Source organism: Phoca vitulina, unplaced genomic scaffold, assembly GCF_004348235.1.
Source record: "Phoca vitulina isolate PV1807 unplaced genomic scaffold, GSC_HSeal_1.0 scaffold19, whole genome shotgun sequence".
Lineage (NCBI taxonomy): Eukaryota > Metazoa > Chordata > Mammalia > Carnivora > Phocidae > Phoca > Phoca vitulina.
The window spans coordinates 26,530,441-26,548,082 of NW_022589722.1; the positions used below are offsets into that span (position 1 = coordinate 26,530,441).

General features: G+C 45.0%; 1 protein-coding gene across 1 annotated transcript; it reads left to right on the top strand.

Moving 5' to 3' along the window:
• Window positions 1-345: 345 nt before the first annotated feature.
• ADSL (adenylosuccinate lyase) lies at window positions 346-16,579 on the top strand. Its single transcript, XM_032416730.1, has 13 exons — window positions 346-554; window positions 3,884-4,087; window positions 6,042-6,086; window positions 6,615-6,694; window positions 10,226-10,397; window positions 10,600-10,646; window positions 11,332-11,422; window positions 11,848-11,917; window positions 12,064-12,211; window positions 13,411-13,501; window positions 14,150-14,239; window positions 14,757-14,933; window positions 16,447-16,579. Exons 1-13 carry the CDS (start codon window positions 384-386, stop codon window positions 16,531-16,533), a joined length of 1,473 nt encoding a protein of 490 aa, XP_032272621.1. The 5' UTR covers window positions 346-383; the 3' UTR covers window positions 16,534-16,579.
• The last annotated feature ends 1,063 nt before the right edge of the window (window positions 16,580-17,642 follow it).

Here is a 17,642-nt window from a genome sequence, read left to right on the forward strand (position 1 = left end):
CCGCTGAGCAGGGAGCCCGATGCGGGGCTCGATCCCAGGACCCTGGGATCACGACCCCAACCGAAGGCAGACGCTTAACGACTGAGCCACCCAGGCGCCCCTAAGCTCATGGCAATCTTAAAGGCAGGTCTTAATGTACCTTTTTCAGATGGGGACACTGAGGCACAGAGCGGCTAAGTAACTTAGGAAACGCTAACCACGTTTTTTGTACAGGAAAAGACACTCGCCAACCCTCCCTCAGCAGCCAGCTGCCGGAGCGCGACGGCTCCGAGCTCTGCCGTCTCCGGGACCGCTGGGCGGGACCAAGTGGAGGAAGTCCCGCCCCCGGCCTTCCGCTCCCGCCCCCGCTGGTCCTGCGTCCCTTGTAGGGTAACGTGTTCGGGATGGCCGAGGGAGGCGACCGCGGCGGGCAGCAGGCGGCCTGCGGGCACGACAGCTACCGCTCGCCGCTTGCCTCCCGCTACGCCAGCCCGGAGATGTGCTTCGTGTTTAGCGAAAGGTACAAATTCCGGACCTGGCGGCAGCTCTGGCTGTGGCTGGCAGAGGCCGAGCAGGTAACGGGCCGCGGGGATAGGGGCCGGGCGGGGAGAGGCGGGCGCGCCCCAGCACGTGCGGGGCTCGGCGACGAGCCTGGGCCTGGCCCCTGGGGGCAGCTGCCCCGCTGTTTTCCGCCGAGTATCCCTTTCCTGAGGAGCTGTGGCCCCAGGAAGGTCAGGGCGGGAGGGCGACACCTGTTGCCTCCCTTGTTTTTTTTTGTTTTTAATTTTATTTATTTGACTGAGAGAGACACAGCGAGAGAGGGAACACAAGCAGGGGGAGCGGGAGAGGGAGAAGCAGGCTTCCCGCTGAGCAGGGAGCCCGATGCGGGGCTCCATCCCAGGACTCTGGGATCACGACCTGAGCCTTCGGCAGACGCCCAACGACTGGGCCACCCAGGCGCCCCGCCTCCCCGGTTTTGACTCACGGAGGGTTAGAGACGCGGAGGAGGCGGAGAGAAATGCACGCTGTGGTTTTAAGGGTTTATCTTGGCCATTCCTGCAGGAATACTATGCTGACCACGGACACTGAGCGCTCGTTACGTGCTGTTGTGCGACTCTAATTTCTTTACACATCTTTTCCCGTTTAACCCATAAAGACTTGGCAAACTAGGTGGTGCTTTTCCCACGTTATATGGGAGAAATCAAGCCTCAGTGATAGCCAAGCGCATTATTTGCACGTAACCATTAATAGCAGAACCTGGGTGTGAACCTGGGTTCAATGCAGAGCCTGAGCACGGAGCCACTTTGTTTTCCACAGTGCCTCAATGTAGTTAGTGACGGGACTGTCACTACAAAATTCATGTTTCCTAGGCCACTACTTCCGCTCCACTCGGCTGCGTTTTGCCTTTCTAGGGAGGGAAAATCAGGGTAGGGGATTGTTAGATGGGATTTCTGGAGTCCTTTATAAGAGCTGCATGGAGAGCTATTTAGCGCAACGCTTTCAGAAACGGCTCCAGAGGGGCCTCCCCAGAGGAGTTGAAGGAAACTGAAGGTGATCCAGAGAGCTATAAAGTTTCAGAGGAAAATGCCACAAGAGGCAAGATGGCCGTGTCCTCTCAAAGGGCATAAGTAAACTTGGAAACAATCTGAGCACGTGCCTGGGACCAAGGTACAGCTGAACTCCCCAAACAGAAAACTCTTCCTAGATCTTCCCCCTCCCCATCACTGTGCTCAAGAAAATTAAGTGACATAATAATAGTGGACACACTTATCATGTCTACTATGTGCCAGGCACTGTCTTAAGATCTTGCATATTAATGGCTCATTAACCCTCAAAACAACCCTATGGTAAGTACTATTTTACAGATGTTTGACAGATGATGGAATGGAGACACACAAAGACTTCATAAACTATTGGCTTAGATAACAGTAATGGGTAGAAAAGGACATTAATAGGGTGTTGTGGTTTATCATGTACTGGCACGTACTCTTTTCTCTTTCGTATGATACTCCATTATATAGATGAGATTTGGCTAGTGTGACTGAGGAACTGAATTTTTATTTTTAATTTCAATCGGTTTAAATGTAAATAGCCACATCTGGCAAGTAGCTACCGTCTTGAGCAAGACAGGCCTAAGATGCAAGATCCTCCCCAGGGCCAAGGCTTGGGAGTTTCAAAGAGAGGTTTGAATGAATTTCACCGATCTGTATATTCAGCACTTGAACCCAGGGTTCTGAGCTGCCTATGGGCTGCAAGCAGTTTTTTGACAGCCCGATTTTTCCAGTGATGGATGAATGTAAGATGTTTATGTGTTTATTTTCTCAATAATGTCCTGCAGTGGTTTTCAAAAATGTTTTACCGAGTTTGCTGTATATAATTTGTTGGCAAAACCACTTACAACATTCTTAATTTTCATTTCTCTAAGTAACTCCATCTGGGTCAAATGTAAAGTTTTGGCCTGGATCCCAACACTTTGGGCACTTACCGGCCAAGCACTAAGGGGTAAGCGATAAATACAACAAACTCTCCTCTTATGGCGTATACATTCTAGGGGGAGGGACAGGCTAACATATTTGTAAAAATGTCATGTGGTGATAAGTGCTGTAAATAAATTTAGGTTAAAGGGATAGATAAATGACATATAAGAAGGATGTTTCATATTGGAGTCAGGAAAAAGACCTCTTTGAGAAGATGACATTTGAGCCCAGAGACCAAAACGTGTGAGCCAGGCAGAGATATAAGGGTAGAGGGAACAAAGATCAGAATTACATTGTTGTATATTTTGGCATTTACTTAGAATGTAATTTACATTATTCATTAAGAAAATCATACCCTCAGGTGCCTGGGTGGCTCAGTTAAGTGTCTGCCTGGTTAAGTGTCTGCTTTCAGCTCAGGTCAGGATCCCAGCGTCCTGGCTCGGCAGGGAGTCTGCTTCTCCCTCTGCCCCCCCACTCACACTCGCTTGAGTGCTCTCTCTCTCTCTCTCTCTCAAAAATAAATAAATAAATAAGTAATTTTTAAAAAAAGAAAATCATGCCCTCCAGGGCGTCTGGGTGGCTCAGTTGGTTGGGCATCCGACTCTTGGTTTCAGCTTGGTGGTGATCTCAGGGTAGTGGGATCGAGCCCTGCCTGGTGCTTCACACTCCGCACACTCCGCTTGGGATTCTTTCTCCCTCTGTCCCTCCCCGTGCACATGCGTGCTCCCCAAAATAAATAAATAAAATCTTTTTTTTTTTTTTTAAGGTTTTATTTATTTGAAAGAGAGAGAGTGAGCGAGAGAGAGAGCATGAGGGGGAGGGGGAGAAGCAGATTCCCCTGCTGAGCAGGGAGCCCGATGCGGGGCTCGATCCCAGGACGCTGGGATCCTGACCTGAGCTGAAGGCAGTTGCTTAACTGACTGAGCCACAAAACAATACCTCGAGGTACATTTCCTCTGCAATGTAGACCCTTAACTCCCCTCTCCTTTTCTGACATCAGTGGGCTATCCTTTTTAAAATATGAATGTGTAAAATCTTAAAAAAGAAAACGTGCCCTCCTCTCTGTATACTTTTAGTTGCCCCAAATTTTATTTTTATTTTTTTCTAGAGATTTATTGATTTATTTTAGAGTATGTACAAGCCAGGGTGGGGTGGGGATCAAAGGGAGAGGGAGACAAGCAGACTCCCCCGCTGAGCAGGGAGCCTGTCGCCAGGCCCAGTCCCAAGACCCTGAGGTCATGACCTGAGCTGAAATCAAGAACTGGCGTGGCTCAGTTGACTGAGCTACCCAGAGCCCTGCCCCAAATTTTAATTTAAGAATTGGGAGGTGGGGCATAAATGCTAACATGAGCCAGTTTTTTTCTCAGTGTCACTTCAAGTCGTCGTGACACTTGAGGTTATTTTATTTTGTTTTGCCTGTTCTGCAGACATTGGGTTTGCCTATCACAGATGAACAAATCCAGGAGATGAAATCAAACCTGGACAACATCGACTTCAAAATGGCAGCTGAGGAAGAGAAGCAGTTACGACATGATGTGATGGCTCACGTGCACACGTTTGGTCACTGCTGCCCGAAAGCTGCTGCCATAATTCATCTTGGCGCCACCTCCTGCTATGTTGGAGACAATACGGTAGGAGCCTGTTGTTTTGTTTCCACTTAGGACTCGGTCTTCATAATGGATTTATAAATTTTATGTGATTTTGTCTAATTTTAGGAAGTGACTCCATAGATCTTTAGTTTTAGGGCTATCTTAAACTCGGGAATCTTCTGCTTTTGTTATCCTTCCAATCTAAACTATAAGCCCCTAATGACCTCCATAATATAAGACTGGCAGGTACAGTTTACGCATTGGTTGGTTGGATGTAAGTCAAGGTCTTAGTGTTTTAGTGGCAAGGTAATTGTCCAGAGGGATTTTCTTTCTAAAGTCCTTTATAACTCATTGCTGTAACTTCTGAGAAAAAAAAAGAATTGCATTGTGATTCTTACACAAAACACTTAATTGTAGGCAGAGCAGCTTATCGTCAAACATGAAAAAGTAATATCGCATTTTCCTAAGAGTTTACTAGGTGCTTGGCAGTATTCTGAGCATTTTGTATGTATTACTTCATTTCTTCTTCACAACAACCAAAAGAGAGGTGCTTTTATCTCCATTTTTCAACAGCTTCTTGAGGTGTAGTTTATAGACCATAAGTTTCCCCATCTTAAATGTGCAGCTCAGTGAGTTTTAGTAAATTGATACGGTTCGACCTTCACTACACTCGGTTTTATGGCACATCCCTCACTCTAAGAAGTTCTCGTGCCTGTTTGCTTCTGTCCCCACGCAAACAACCGTTGACCTGCTTTCCTTCTCTGTAGTTTTGCCTTTTCTGGTAATGTCCTATAAATGGAATCAGAATATGGAGTCTTTCGGATCTGGCTTTATGATCCCTGTTTCCACGCATGAGGACACAAGAGAGGTTGAAGAACTTGCCTAATGTCACACAGCTAGAAAGGATACAAGCCCAGGAAGAATGGCTCCAAAGCTGTGCTCTTAATCACACTGTGCCCAGGGACCAGAAGTTCCATTTCCAGATACACTTCCAACTCAGAAAGAAGCACTAATTTTTAAGTTGCCCCAAATACTTGTAGTCTCAAGTGGTACATAATTAAAGGCATCTGTGTGTAATTGGCGACTCAAATAATGGAAGAACAACAATCTCCTCACATGGAATATACTTTTTTTTTTTTTTAACACATACCCAGTGTGTAGTTGGGCTCAGCAATTACTGTCTCATGTGAATTGCCTGAAATACATCCCCTATTTCCCTCAAGAACAGCTGCAAATTTCCTAAACCTTGATTTTCTGGTTCATGTCTTTTTTGTTGTTGTTAGCAATGATAGACGTGAACAAAGGAGGGGAAACTAATGGAATGTTCCCCCTGGAAGCTTCTCAGAGACTCAGGCATTCCTCTTTGGGAAGATCTAGAGCTTGTTGGCCTGGACATCCTCAAAGTATTCAGGATGGAAGTTTGCCCTGTGACTGTTTTCCAGTTGTTTTAGATACCATGTACATTGGCCTTTGGGGGCATAAGGGTTTTGTTCCTTGGAGATCCCAGAAGTACTGCTGTCTAGGTTGATGTGCCTTTTTTTTTTTTTAAGATTTTATTTATTTATTTGATAGAGAGATAGCGAGAGCAGAAACACAAACAGGGGGAGTGGGAGAGGGAGAAGCAGGCTCCCCGCTGAGCAGGGAGCCCGACATGGGGCTCGATCCCAGGACCCTGGGGGAGTGGGAGAGGGAGAAGCAGGCCTCCCGCCGAGCAGGGACCCCAACGCAGGGCTCAATCCCAGGACCCTGGGATCATGACCTGAGCCAAAGGCAGACGCTTAACGACTGAGCCACCCAGGCGTCCCAGTTGGTGTGCTTTTAAAACCGTAATCTGAAAAGAACAACTGTATTAGGATATCTGGCTTGCACAGAGGGTTGCTCATAGTGAGGTAGGTGGCTGACCGAGAAGCCCAGTTGTGATGGCCAAAAAGTGTTATGTAATATGATTGTTTGGGCAAAGCTGTTTAATGTGAGACCACTGCATTTTCTTTTGCAGGACCTGATTATTCTTAGAAATGCATTTGACCTGCTTTTGCCAAAGGTAAGGAGTTGGCAGCAGTCTCCTGTCAGCCCTGAGTTCCCTATGATAGGAGATGGGCACCACTTTGGAATAAATCAATGCAACGTGACTATAAATAGATTATCTTTTATTCAGACAAATGATCCTATATCTGATCTGTAGAACTAATTAATTGTCTCTTTTTGGGTTAAAATGCTCTAAGCAAATCCTTTTTAAAACATAGCCTTTTAAATGAAGGAAGTTAACCAGTGGCTTGTTGTTGGAATAGGTGGGTCACATTTGTGACTTTGTCCTTTTTTCTGCATGAGCACATAAGTGGTCTTAAAATTGTGCGGAAAAAGTTCATAACTCTTTAGGTAGTCAACTCAATTTTCAAACGTTGATTGCTCTGAACTCATCAAGGCACTTTGGGATACAAAGATGAAGATAGGCCTCTGCCTTCCACAGGCTGGACATCTAATTTTATATTAAATTGTCTAAAAGTTTAGCTCCTGATTATGTAACGAGCTCACCCTGAACTCATTTTTCACTACGTGGTCTTTCTTACAGCTTGCTAGAGTGATCTCTCGGCTTGCTGACTTTGCTAAGGAACAAGCCGATCTTCCCACCTTAGGTTTCACACATTTCCAGTAAGTGATACGATTACTTCTTGGGACTTGGGCTAGTTTGTGTGCATTTCTTCAGTTTTCCTTCTCCATGGAAGCCTGGAGGTGAAGAATCTCAAAACACAGTGTAAGCAAATAACTTGGGATGCTTATGAGGAATGAACCTTGTCCCTACCTTAAAAGCTATAGTAGTAAGAGTTCATTTGAGGGACATGGGGAAATATGGATCAAGAGCCTTAGGAAGTATTCATGCTCCTTGATTTAGTGATTCCATTTTTAAGATTCTATCCGAAGGAAGTAATTAAATTATGCAAATAGCCTTATATACAAAGATCTTTGCTAAAATAGTAGTTTTATAGTAAGCACTGGAAACAATCTAAATGTCCACAATAAGAGAATAACTAAATAAGGTGTAGTATATAGTATATTCATAGGCAGGAATAATACATAGCCATTAAAATGATGCTTGTAAGACTAATATCATGGAAATATGCTTAGGTTAATGTTATGGGATAAAGACAGCATATAAATTGTACAAAGATTGGAAGAAATTACACCAAGATGTAAATATTGATTTCTCTTGTTTATGGGATAGTAGGATAATTAAATTTTTCCCTATATTTTGTATTTTTAAAATGTGCAAGTGGGGCGCCTGGGTGGCTCAGTCGTTAAGCGTCTGCCTTTGGCTTAGGTCATGATCCCAGGGTCCTGGGATTGAGCCCCGCATCGGGCTCTCCGCTCAGCGGGAAGCCTGCTTCTCCCTCTCCCACTCCCCCTGCTTGTGTTCCCTCTCTGGCTGTCTTTCTCTCTGTCAAATAAATAAAAATCTTTAAAAAAAAATAAAATAAAATAAAATGTGCAAGTATTTTTATGATTATCAAATAAAATCCTTTTCGAAAGCAGAGAATGTCATTTTTGGAATGCTAGTAGCAAACTTCTAATGATATTTCAGTAGTGGTGTGTTAGCATCTGCCTTATATTTTGCTGCGGTATTGCTATGGCAACAAGGATTTTTTTTTTTTTTTAAGAGAGAGAGAGAGAGCAGGAGCAGGGGAAGAGGGAGAAGCAGGCTCCCCGCCGAGCCAGGAGCCCGATGCGGGGCTCGATCCCAGGACCCTGGGATCATGACCCGAGCCAAAGGCAGATGCCCAACCGACTAAGCCACCCAGGCGCCCCGGCAATAAGGATATTATCTCCTATAATTTAGGAAAGGCTGTTGACTTTAATCTTCCTCAAAGTTAGGGCCTGCATTTACTAGTAGCAGAAACCTGAAGAAATCGTTCATGAGAGGGGCGCCTGGGTGGCTCAGATGGTTAAGCATCTGCCTTCGGCTCAGGTCGTGATCCCAGGGTCCCCGGGATCGAGCCCCACATGGGGCTCCCTGCTAAGCGGGGAGCCTGCTTCTCCCTCTGCCTCTGCCCTCCCCCTGCTTGTGCTCTCTCACTCTCTCTGTCAAATAAATAAATAAAATCTTTAAAAAAAAAAAGAAATTGTTCATGAGGAGTCAGTGTGCAGTATATAGGGGTTGGCCATGACAAATGTTGCCTTCTGCTGACTCCCTAGTATTACCTGAGTTGCAACTCCTCTTCCTCTCCTGTGAGTATTGGAGAGTGCGCAGAGAATGCATGCATCCCAGTATTCCTTTGGGTATAGGGTGATGAGGGTATCTGCTGCCACAGTTAGCAGGCGTTAGGCACTCAGAAAATGGTATGATGCATAGGTATCACCTCAATTTAGGTCAGTTCCTGCATTTAAAAAGAAGCAGCTTTGGGGCACCTGGCTGGCTCGGTCAGTAGAGCATGCGACTCTTGGTCTCAGGGTTGTGAGTTCAAGCCCCATGTTGAGCGTGAAGCCTACTTAAAAAAAAAGAGGGGTGCCTGGGTGGCTCAATCAATTAAGCAGCTGACTTGATTTTGGCTTAGGTCATGATCTCAGGGTCCTGGTATCCAGCCCTGCATTGGGCTCCCTGTTCTCTCCCTTCTTCTCAAATAAATAAATCTTTTAAAAAGGGAGGGAGGGGAAGCAGCTTTATTGAGATATAATTCACATACCATAAAATTCACCCTTTTTAAAAGTCTACAATTAGTGGTGATTTTTTTTTTTTAAGATTTATTTATTTTAGCGTGAACTGAGGGAGGTGCAGAGGGAGAGAGAATCTCAAGCAGACTCCCTGCTGAGCACAGAGCCTGATATGGGGCTTAATCCCATGACCTGAGCCGAAATCAAGAGTCGGGTGCCCAACTGACTGAGCCACCCAGGCATCCCTAATTAGTGGTTTTTAGTACATTTACAGAATTACATAGTCACCAGTACATAATTTCAGAATATTTCCATCACCCTTCAAAAAAACCCATACCCATTTAGCAGTCACTCCTATTCCCCCCTTAACTGTACCCTGGCAATCACTATCTATTTTCTGTCTATGGATTTGCCTCTTCTGGACATTTTATTTAAATAGAGTCATACAATATTCATCTTGTTATGACTGGCTTTATTCACTTAGTGTAATGTTTTCAGTGTTCACATTGTAGCATGTAGAGCGCTTCATTTCTTTTTATAGCCAAAATGGTAGATTTACCAGATTTTGTTTGTCCGTTCTTCAGTTGATAGACATTTGGGTTGTTTCCACTTTGTGGCTGTCATGTACAATACTGCCATGAACAGATCCATGCAAAGCCATCCATTTATTTCTTTGCTTGTCCCAGTAATCTGTTAGCGGGAGTTAGCTAGAAAACTACCATGAGATTAATGGGGGGACCTACTGTGGCTCATGGTATGACTTCCTGTTGCCGTCTGTTCATGTCATTAGCCTGATAGAGAAAATCCATCTGGGATGAGCTAGGTCATCTCTTCGAACTCCAACTTTATTGCAGTGTATTCATAATTATATTTTATGTTCAGAAACAGACCAGCAGTAGATTGATTTAGACTTGGGATGGGGAACGAAGCCATCAGCTGTTATAGAGTCCTTCGGTTGTTTTGGGCTTCTCCACAGCATAGCTCGCTTCTCATCAGATCTCCTCAGAGGCTTTCCTTTACTGACAGTCTAGAGTAGCATTCTCCAGTATCCTCATCATTTTATGTTTTCACATTTCTGACAATCAATAGTTACTTTGTTTACTTGCTTACACCACAGTGTGAGCTCCATTGGTCAGGAACCTTGTCTGTTTTGTTTGCTGTATTTTCAAAACCAAGAACACATTGGATACTTGGCAAATGTTTGTTACATGAGTGTATTTGACTGCCAAAGTCTGGGGACAAACAAAACAGACATTGTCCCTGCCCTTATATTGCCTCTTGATGATAAAGAAAGAACTTTGTTAGGAGACCTTTAGTTTTATAATCATTGAATATTTATAAATGACATTGAATTTCCTTAACTATTATTTGCTCAGACTTCTTAGCTCTGGTTTTGTCTACACGGGTTTCTCTGTCTCTTACTTTAATTCTTACCCTTTCCAGGGGTAGCAGTGATTGTTCGAAGAAGCAGTGAAGCTTTTATGAAGTAAGTCCTTGGTTTGAGACTTCTCTGTGTCCTTTTTGGGTCATTTTCAGGCCTGCTCAGCTGACCACAGTTGGGAAACGTTGCTGTCTTTGGATTCAGGATCTTTGCATGGATCTCCAGAACTTGAAGCGTGTCCGAGATGACCTGCGCTTCCGGGGAGTGAAGGGCACCACTGGCACTCAGGCCAGCTTCCTGCAGCTCTTCGAGGGAGATGACCAGAAGGTATTCTGAGAGCAACCGGGGGACACAGAAACTCGGTGGTGAGAGCACCAGAGACAAAGCTGACCTCCAGGATGGGAGGAGAGATTGATCTTGGGATGAGTGGACTGGAAGGAGTCCCAAGGGTTGAAACCTGGGCAGGATGTTGAGATGTTCTCATACTGGTCACACCTGGATTTCTACAGGGATGTCTTTTTCTTCCAAGGTAGAGCAGCTTGACAAGATGGTGACAGAAAAGGCAGGATTTAAGAGGTAGGTAAATGAGTGTTGGCTTCCTTACTAAGTGATGGTGAAGGCCTGTGTTCAGTGTACCTCTTGATTTGACCCTGACTTTTTCTTCCTTAGTTCTTCTACCCATTTCCTTTTATCTCTGGCCTGGGTTTTATTTTCTTATAGTCTAGATTCTATTTTTTTATAGCCTATAAGGAAAAAGGAAAGTGTTTACTTCTGAGATGTTTAGAATAGTCTCACCCATGTTGAGGTCCTCCAGGGGGTTCATCTAAATCTGACCATTTCCACTGAGGGCCACAAGGCTTCACCATGGCTTCTTGTTCCAGGCATTTCCATCAGGCTGTGGCCAGACATGGGTACCACAGGCCCACACTTCCTTCTCGGGTCTGGGTATTAGTAAAAAGGGTGGAAGAACAGTTTGTTTCAGAAGCATATTATCAGTGAGGTCGTCTGGGCTCAGTATGACTTAGTATACCAGTGAGACCAAGCTTTCCTTAAGGTCTGTTTTTGCTCATTTGTTTGACACAGTCACATTTTGAAAAAACACTTTTTTTCCGCCCCGGATTTTGTTTGTAAGTAATCTCTACACCCAGTGTGGGGCTCAAACTTAAACAACCCTGAGATCAAGAGTTGCGTGGTCCGCCAACTGAGCCAGCCAGGCGCCCCTGAAATATTTTCACTTATGATTCTTTCCTATTACTTTTAGGGCTTTCATTATCACCGGACAAACCTATACACGAAAAGTGGATATTGAGGTGCTCTCTGCGCTGGCTAGCTTGGGAGCATCTGTGCACAAGGTGAGCGGTGGGAGCAGTTTGCGGGGGTCGGGCTGAGAGCTTTGCACACCACAGGCAGATGGAATTGGCCTCAGACTTTTATTTAGTCCTATCTCGAGATGTCAAGCTTCATTTTCACCATCTGGGGGTCTGTAGGTGACACCTCTTAAATTAAGGTGGTTAAAAGACAGGACAAGCTCCAACGTTCTCATTAAAGCTCATCTTGCATTGTCTTTCCTTGCTGTCTTCAGCAACGTTTCACACGAGTGTTTCCATGCTCCCTTACTTGTTATCCCCGCTCTTCAGGAGCCAGGAGAAGTCTAAGTGAGATATTCTCTGGGAGCTTTTGGAGAGGACGTGCTCACCTCCTTCATCAGTCTAGCCCCTGCTCCCAGAGTCCCGTGCACCAGCAGCGTGGGATGATGCCTGTGGCCCTTTCCCCCCAGATTTGTACCGACATACGACTCCTGGCAAACCTCAAGGAGATGGAAGAACCCTTCGAAAAACAGCAGATTGGTGAGTGTTCTGTGAAGACGTGGGAGCACCGCAGAGATGCTGGGAGGCCTGTGGGCATGTGTTAATAGCTCACCCAGCAGCGTGCTCGGGCACTCACTGTCCTCTGAAGTCTCTCTGCCTTTGCTTCTCCTCCCTGCCCGGGGCAGGCTCCAGTGCGATGCCATACAAGCGGAACCCTATGCGCTCAGAGCGGTGCTGCAGCCTTGCCCGTCACCTGATGACCCTGATCATGGACCCGCTGCAGACGGCGTCTGTGCAGTGGCTTGAGCGCACGTTGGATGATAGTGCCAATCGGTCAGTAGAAGGGGGATGCCACATATAGCAAGTGGGGGGGAGGACCAGAGAGGAGCCTGGAAGCAGAAGGAGGTTTTGAGCATCTGTGCATTTTCTCCTTGTCCCCACAGAGCCTGGAGTCTCGCAGGGAGGCAAGAACACAAAACAGTGTGATGCGTGTTAGGATCAGAGTGTGTACGAGATAATCTCTGTGGGAGCTAAGACGGGGGGAGTAGTGGTGGAGGAGTCAGGGAATGCTTCACAGAGGAAGTGATGCTCTAAGACTCAAGAAATAATAGGCTTTTTTTTTGTTGGTTTTTTTTTTAAGATTGTATTTATTTATTTATTTGAGAGAGAGTGAGAGAGCATGAGCAGAGGGAAGGGCAGAGGGAGAATCAGGCTCCCCACCAAGCAGGGAGCCCAACCGGGGCTTGATCCCAGGACCCTAAGATCATGACCTGAGCCGAAGGCAGATGCTTAACCAACTGAGCTAGCTAGGCACCCCTATCCTGTACTTTTTAAAAGCAGTTTCACGTTACTGTGATTTGCTTGTATTGTACTAGGATCTGAAAAGGATACATAGTTAAAGCTAGCTCTCTGGGATCTGTGTGTAATCCAGGGAATAAGACATTGATGGAAATAAGATGTGTGAACTCATTCAGAAGTCAGCTGTTGAATACTTCTCGGCAGGGCGTGACCTAATCAGATGTGCCCGCTAAAACACCCTGTAACAATTTGGAGAATTTTTTAAAAATCCCAAGTCCACACTGGCATAGTGGCCATGTGATCAGAGGAAGGATACGGGTATAAAATCAGGGGCAGATTGGCTGGCCTTGGTGGTGGACTGCAGTGAGGATTAAGATCAGTGATGGGGTGCTAGTGCCATTTACTGAGACAGGAGCCACAGGGAGAAGAACAGTGGGTTTGACATGTGAGCAGGAAGCAGTGGAAAAGTGGCTGAGTCCAGTTTGGGATCAACCAGGTCGAGCTCTCCAATGGGGTATATGATCTGGCACATAAGCAGGTGGCCTGGACAAGGGGTAATAGATGTGAAGGTCATCAGGATACTGGGGTAGCTGAAGTCATGAGATTAAAGGAAGTTGTCAAGTAGTACATGTAATGTGACAAGTCAGTGAGGCAGCTTCTGGGGACACACCCTACATTTCACTCAAATTGATACTTGTTTAAAGAGGTAACTGAATTGGCTGTTTGTTTTCCAGACGTATCTGTTTGGCTGAGGCATTTCTCACTGCAGATACGATATTGAATACGCTGCAGAACATTTCTGAAGGATTGGTAGTGTACCCTAAAGTAAGAAGCCTCAATTAAAAAACAAAATATTAGGGAGGGGGGTTGGCATGTGGGAGGGGGAGTGTAATCTTTTCCTGCTCTGGAGTGAGTATGTTTGGGGAGCTGCATCCTGGTCCAGTAGGAGTTCTTCCCAACCAGAGCTCATCCCGAAGGTTGTGACGTAAGCTCTAGAGAACTAACCCTGGAATCCATAGACACGTTTATAAAAAAGAGAAAAGGAAGTACTTTGAATTGGCTTACACTATTTATGGGCATGATTTATCAGCTCTGGTGTGACTCTCAGAGCAGATGATTTCCTTTGCCTGTTTTTAAGTACCTGAGGCAGATGGGTTCATTTCCATTATATACTTGGCTCTTGAGGTTGGGCACTGAAATTTTAACAAAGTTTAGGTTTTAGAAATCTTTCCAATGAAGCAACTTTTCAAAGTTTGTTTAAATCAATGTTCCTTTTTTAAATCAAAATAATACTTTGGATTAGAAAGAAAACTGAAAAATACAGTGTGGATGAAAACGATCCATTCTACTCTCAGTCTTCATAAATATGATAGTTTATGTCCTTGTGTGCATTTTGTGGGTCACAGTGGATCTCTTACTATGTGTGTGACTTTGTAACCTTGCGCCATCTTCATCCTGCATTCATTCTTCTAGGTAATTGAGCGGCGCATTCGGCAAGAGCTGCCTTTCATGGCCACGGAGAACATCATCATGGCCATGGTGAAAGCTGGGGGTAACCGCCAGGTTTGTTAACCCCTCATGCTCCTGGATAAGTGGAAAGTGCACCTTTAGTCCTGTTCTCCTCCCTTAAGGAGAATGAAAGCATTTCTGTCATCACCCTCAGTCATGGTAGTGGTACAGAGCAGTGACCATATTCTGCCGTAGAACAGGCTTGTCTCTGGAGGGTGATCGTGGTGAACTTGGCTTGTTAAGAGTGAATCACTTAGTCACCTGTAGAAAAGGTCCACTCTTAGTGAAGGAATTAGGTCTGAATTTCCAATAGGAAATGATGGGAAGTGGGCAGGACACAAGAGCACACGGTTTGTGAGGCTTTGGAGGGGCCAGTGCAAGATGGGCATTTACTTCAGGCTCATCCTAGGATATGGTCAGAGGGTCAAGATCTTGGAGTCAGACTGTGAGGGGAACCATCTCAGCCCTGAAGGGCTTTGTGTACCAGCATGGATGTGGTGTTGGATGACTTCTTAAGATGTTAAAATGCCCTCTTCGTAAATGAACCAACAATACTTCACTGTCTTCCCAGGATTGCCATGAGAAAATCAGAGTGCTTTCCCAGCAGGCAGCTGCTGTGGTCAAGCAGGAAGGGGGTGACAATGACCTCATAGAGCGAATCCAGGCTGATGCCTACTTCAGTCCCATTCACTCCCAGTTGGACCATCTACTGGATCCTTCTTCGTTTACAGGTCGTGCATCCCAACAGGTAAGCACCAGAACACTTCCAGAGCTCTGTAAGCCTCCCCAAATGCTCTCTTTTTTTTAATTTTTAAATTTTTATTTTTTAATTTTTTTTTGAGAGAGAGAGCTTGTGGGAATGGGGGCTGGGGCGGGGCAGAGGGAGAGGGAAGAGTCTTAAGCAGGCTCCGCACCCAGCGTGAAGCCCAACTCGGGGCTTGATCTCATGACCCTGAGATCATGACCTGAGCCCAAATAAAGAGTCGGATGCTTAACTGAGCCACCCATGTGCTCCCGAAATGCCCTCTTTTTACACTACTGGGCTGCAGAACCTGGAATACTGTCTTTAATGTTTCTACTTTTATAGGAGGTATGATGAGAATGAGGCTAGTCAGAAAGAATTCAGAGCAGGCTGAAAAAAAAAAAAAAAGAATTTGGAGCAGGCTGAAATGTGAAATTTGGTTGTTTTGAGCTGTCTTAAGTATTTCCCCCTGTGGATTTCTCTGAATTCTGGTCTGGAGCATGTGGTATAATGGACAAAGATTGGATTTTACCCTCAGGTAGATCAGTCAGGTTCATTCCTGACTTCTGGCTTTAAAGGCTGACAGGATAAGAATACATATCTCACAGGCTGGTGGTTATATGGATTAAAAGGCCTAGCACAGTGCTTGGTGCATAGTAAGTATTCAATAAATGTCATTTTCCCTCTTGGCCTTCTGGAGACCACAAGACCTAATTCAAAAACATTTATGAGCGCAGACTAGATGCTCAGTATGTATTCGGATACTGTGCTTCATTCTGGGGCTCAGAACTTAGTGGTGAAGGCTTATAAAGAGGTCATTATAGTACCAAGCAGTACCTGCAGGAATTGCGGGAAGCATATCCTTTGGGATCACAAAGGAGGAGTAGAATAGCCCTAAAATAGGAGAGGTCGGGAAAGGCTTCTTGGAAGACTCAACATCTGAGCTGAATCTTAGGGACAAGTAAGAGTTGGGAAATACATAGTCCAACATGGGAGAGAAACTACAATCGTGTGAGTGTTGCTGGAGCAGCAAGTGCCAGAAGTAGGTCTAGGATTTCAAGTTGGAAGACAAACTGCAGGTAGGAGACCAGCAAGGAAGCTGCCGCAGAAGGCCGCGCGGTAGATGACGGGGCTGTTGAGCCAAGGTGGTGGTAGATCCAGATGAGGGGAGAGATTTCGGGGCTGTCTAGGGAGTTAGTCACTTGGCAGCTGGTTGAATGAGGAGGAGGGAAGAAGCAGTGATGATTTTAGCTTGGGGAACTGGGTGGGCAATGGGGAGACCAACGGAAAGAACAGTCTGGGCTGGTTTGTGGGGAAGCACATGTGGGCATAGTGGGTTGAACTGCCTTGGTCTAGGGACAGATTTCTGACAGGCAGTTGAGGAAAACAGAAATTCAGTGGTGGAGTAAGAGCTTTATCAAATTATTTCTCGGTGATAAAAACTGACATTGAAAAAAGCATTATCAAACTTACATCTTTATATTTTCCTTTGTCTTACATTTGCTTTCCTCTTTGGCAGGTGCAGAGATTCTTAGAAGAGGAGGTATATCCCCTGCTGAAACCATATGAAAGTGTAATGAAGGTGAAAGCAGAATTACGTCTATAGAATTGGAAAGAATTAAACAAGAAGTCGTTGGCTTCGTTAACTTTTATTGCCGAGTCTTGGAAAATGTTATTCTAATGCCTTCTTTTACCTCAAGACCTGTTACCTTAAATTGATAACAGCACTTTTTTGTTTACACGGTGCTTTCACATTTCTTAAGGTTTGCAATGCAGAAATGAATTACGTTGGGGCGCCTGCGTGGCTCAGTTGGTTAAGCGTCTGACTCTTGATTTTGGCTCAGGTCATGATCTCAGGGTTGTGAGATTGAGCCCATGGGCATCAGGCTCAGCGCTGGGTGTGGAGCCTTCTTAAGATTCTCCCTCTTCCTCAGCCCCTCCCCACCTCTCCCTGCTCTCTCTCTCTTTAAAAAAAAGAAAAAAGAAAAAGGAAAAAATGACGTTGAGTTGGACTCTGTTTTCTACAGCAACACAGCCTGTAGTTCATAGTTTGCTCTGTTCTTTCAGGCATGTTGTCCTGCCAGCCTAGTCAGTTTCACATGCTCACTTGATCGTGAGGGAGTAAGCAAACTGGTCCTCTCATCTGAAGGTAAATTTGATCTGTGTCTAGCAAAATAACCTGGACTCTGATTCAGTGTGGTTGGATACCTTTGGTATCCAGTTATGTTTTGCCAGAATATATAATGAAAGTCAGAGCTGCAGTAAATTCTCAGGCTTACTCAGCTCAAGTTGTACCCAAACTCACTTCATCTTTTGGTAAAGCTTGTATGTCGGAGAAATGCTAATTGGGTCTGTTGATTTCATCAGGGCATTTGACAATCTTTAATCCTGGTTACACAGATTGATAGGTGATTGAACCAGCTGTAGCCAAAGAAGATCATTAGGAAGGAGAGCACTGGTGTTGGTCCACAGACCTCTGTCCTTAGCCCTGTGCAATTCTACATATCGTTTCAGCATAGATGAAATTGAAGAAAGTGTATTTATCAGATTTGCAGATGACACAAAACTAGGACAATTAACCGATACATGTATTTGGTAAGATAACTAAAATTTTATCTAACCTAAAGTAGATTGAAATGATGTGGCCAAAACTAAGAAGAAAAAATTAAGATAAATGTAAGTAAATTAGGCTTAAACTCCACTGTAGTCTTACTG

What these genes read in the sequence shown, in the direction of transcription:
- ADSL (XM_032416730.1), top strand. Translation starts at nt 384, where the DNA reads ATGGCCGAGGGAGGCGACCGCGGCGGGCAGCAGGCGGCCTGCGGGCAC. An exon ending in GGCTGGCAGAGGCCGAGCAG is followed by an intron (nt 555 to 3,883) that starts GTAACGGGCCGC and finishes CCTGTTCTGCAG; the next exon opens with ACATTGGGTTTGCCTATCAC. An exon ending in TGGGAGCATCTGTGCACAAG is followed by an intron (nt 11,423 to 11,847) that starts GTGAGCGGTGGG and finishes CTTTCCCCCCAG; the next exon opens with ATTTGTACCGACATACGACT.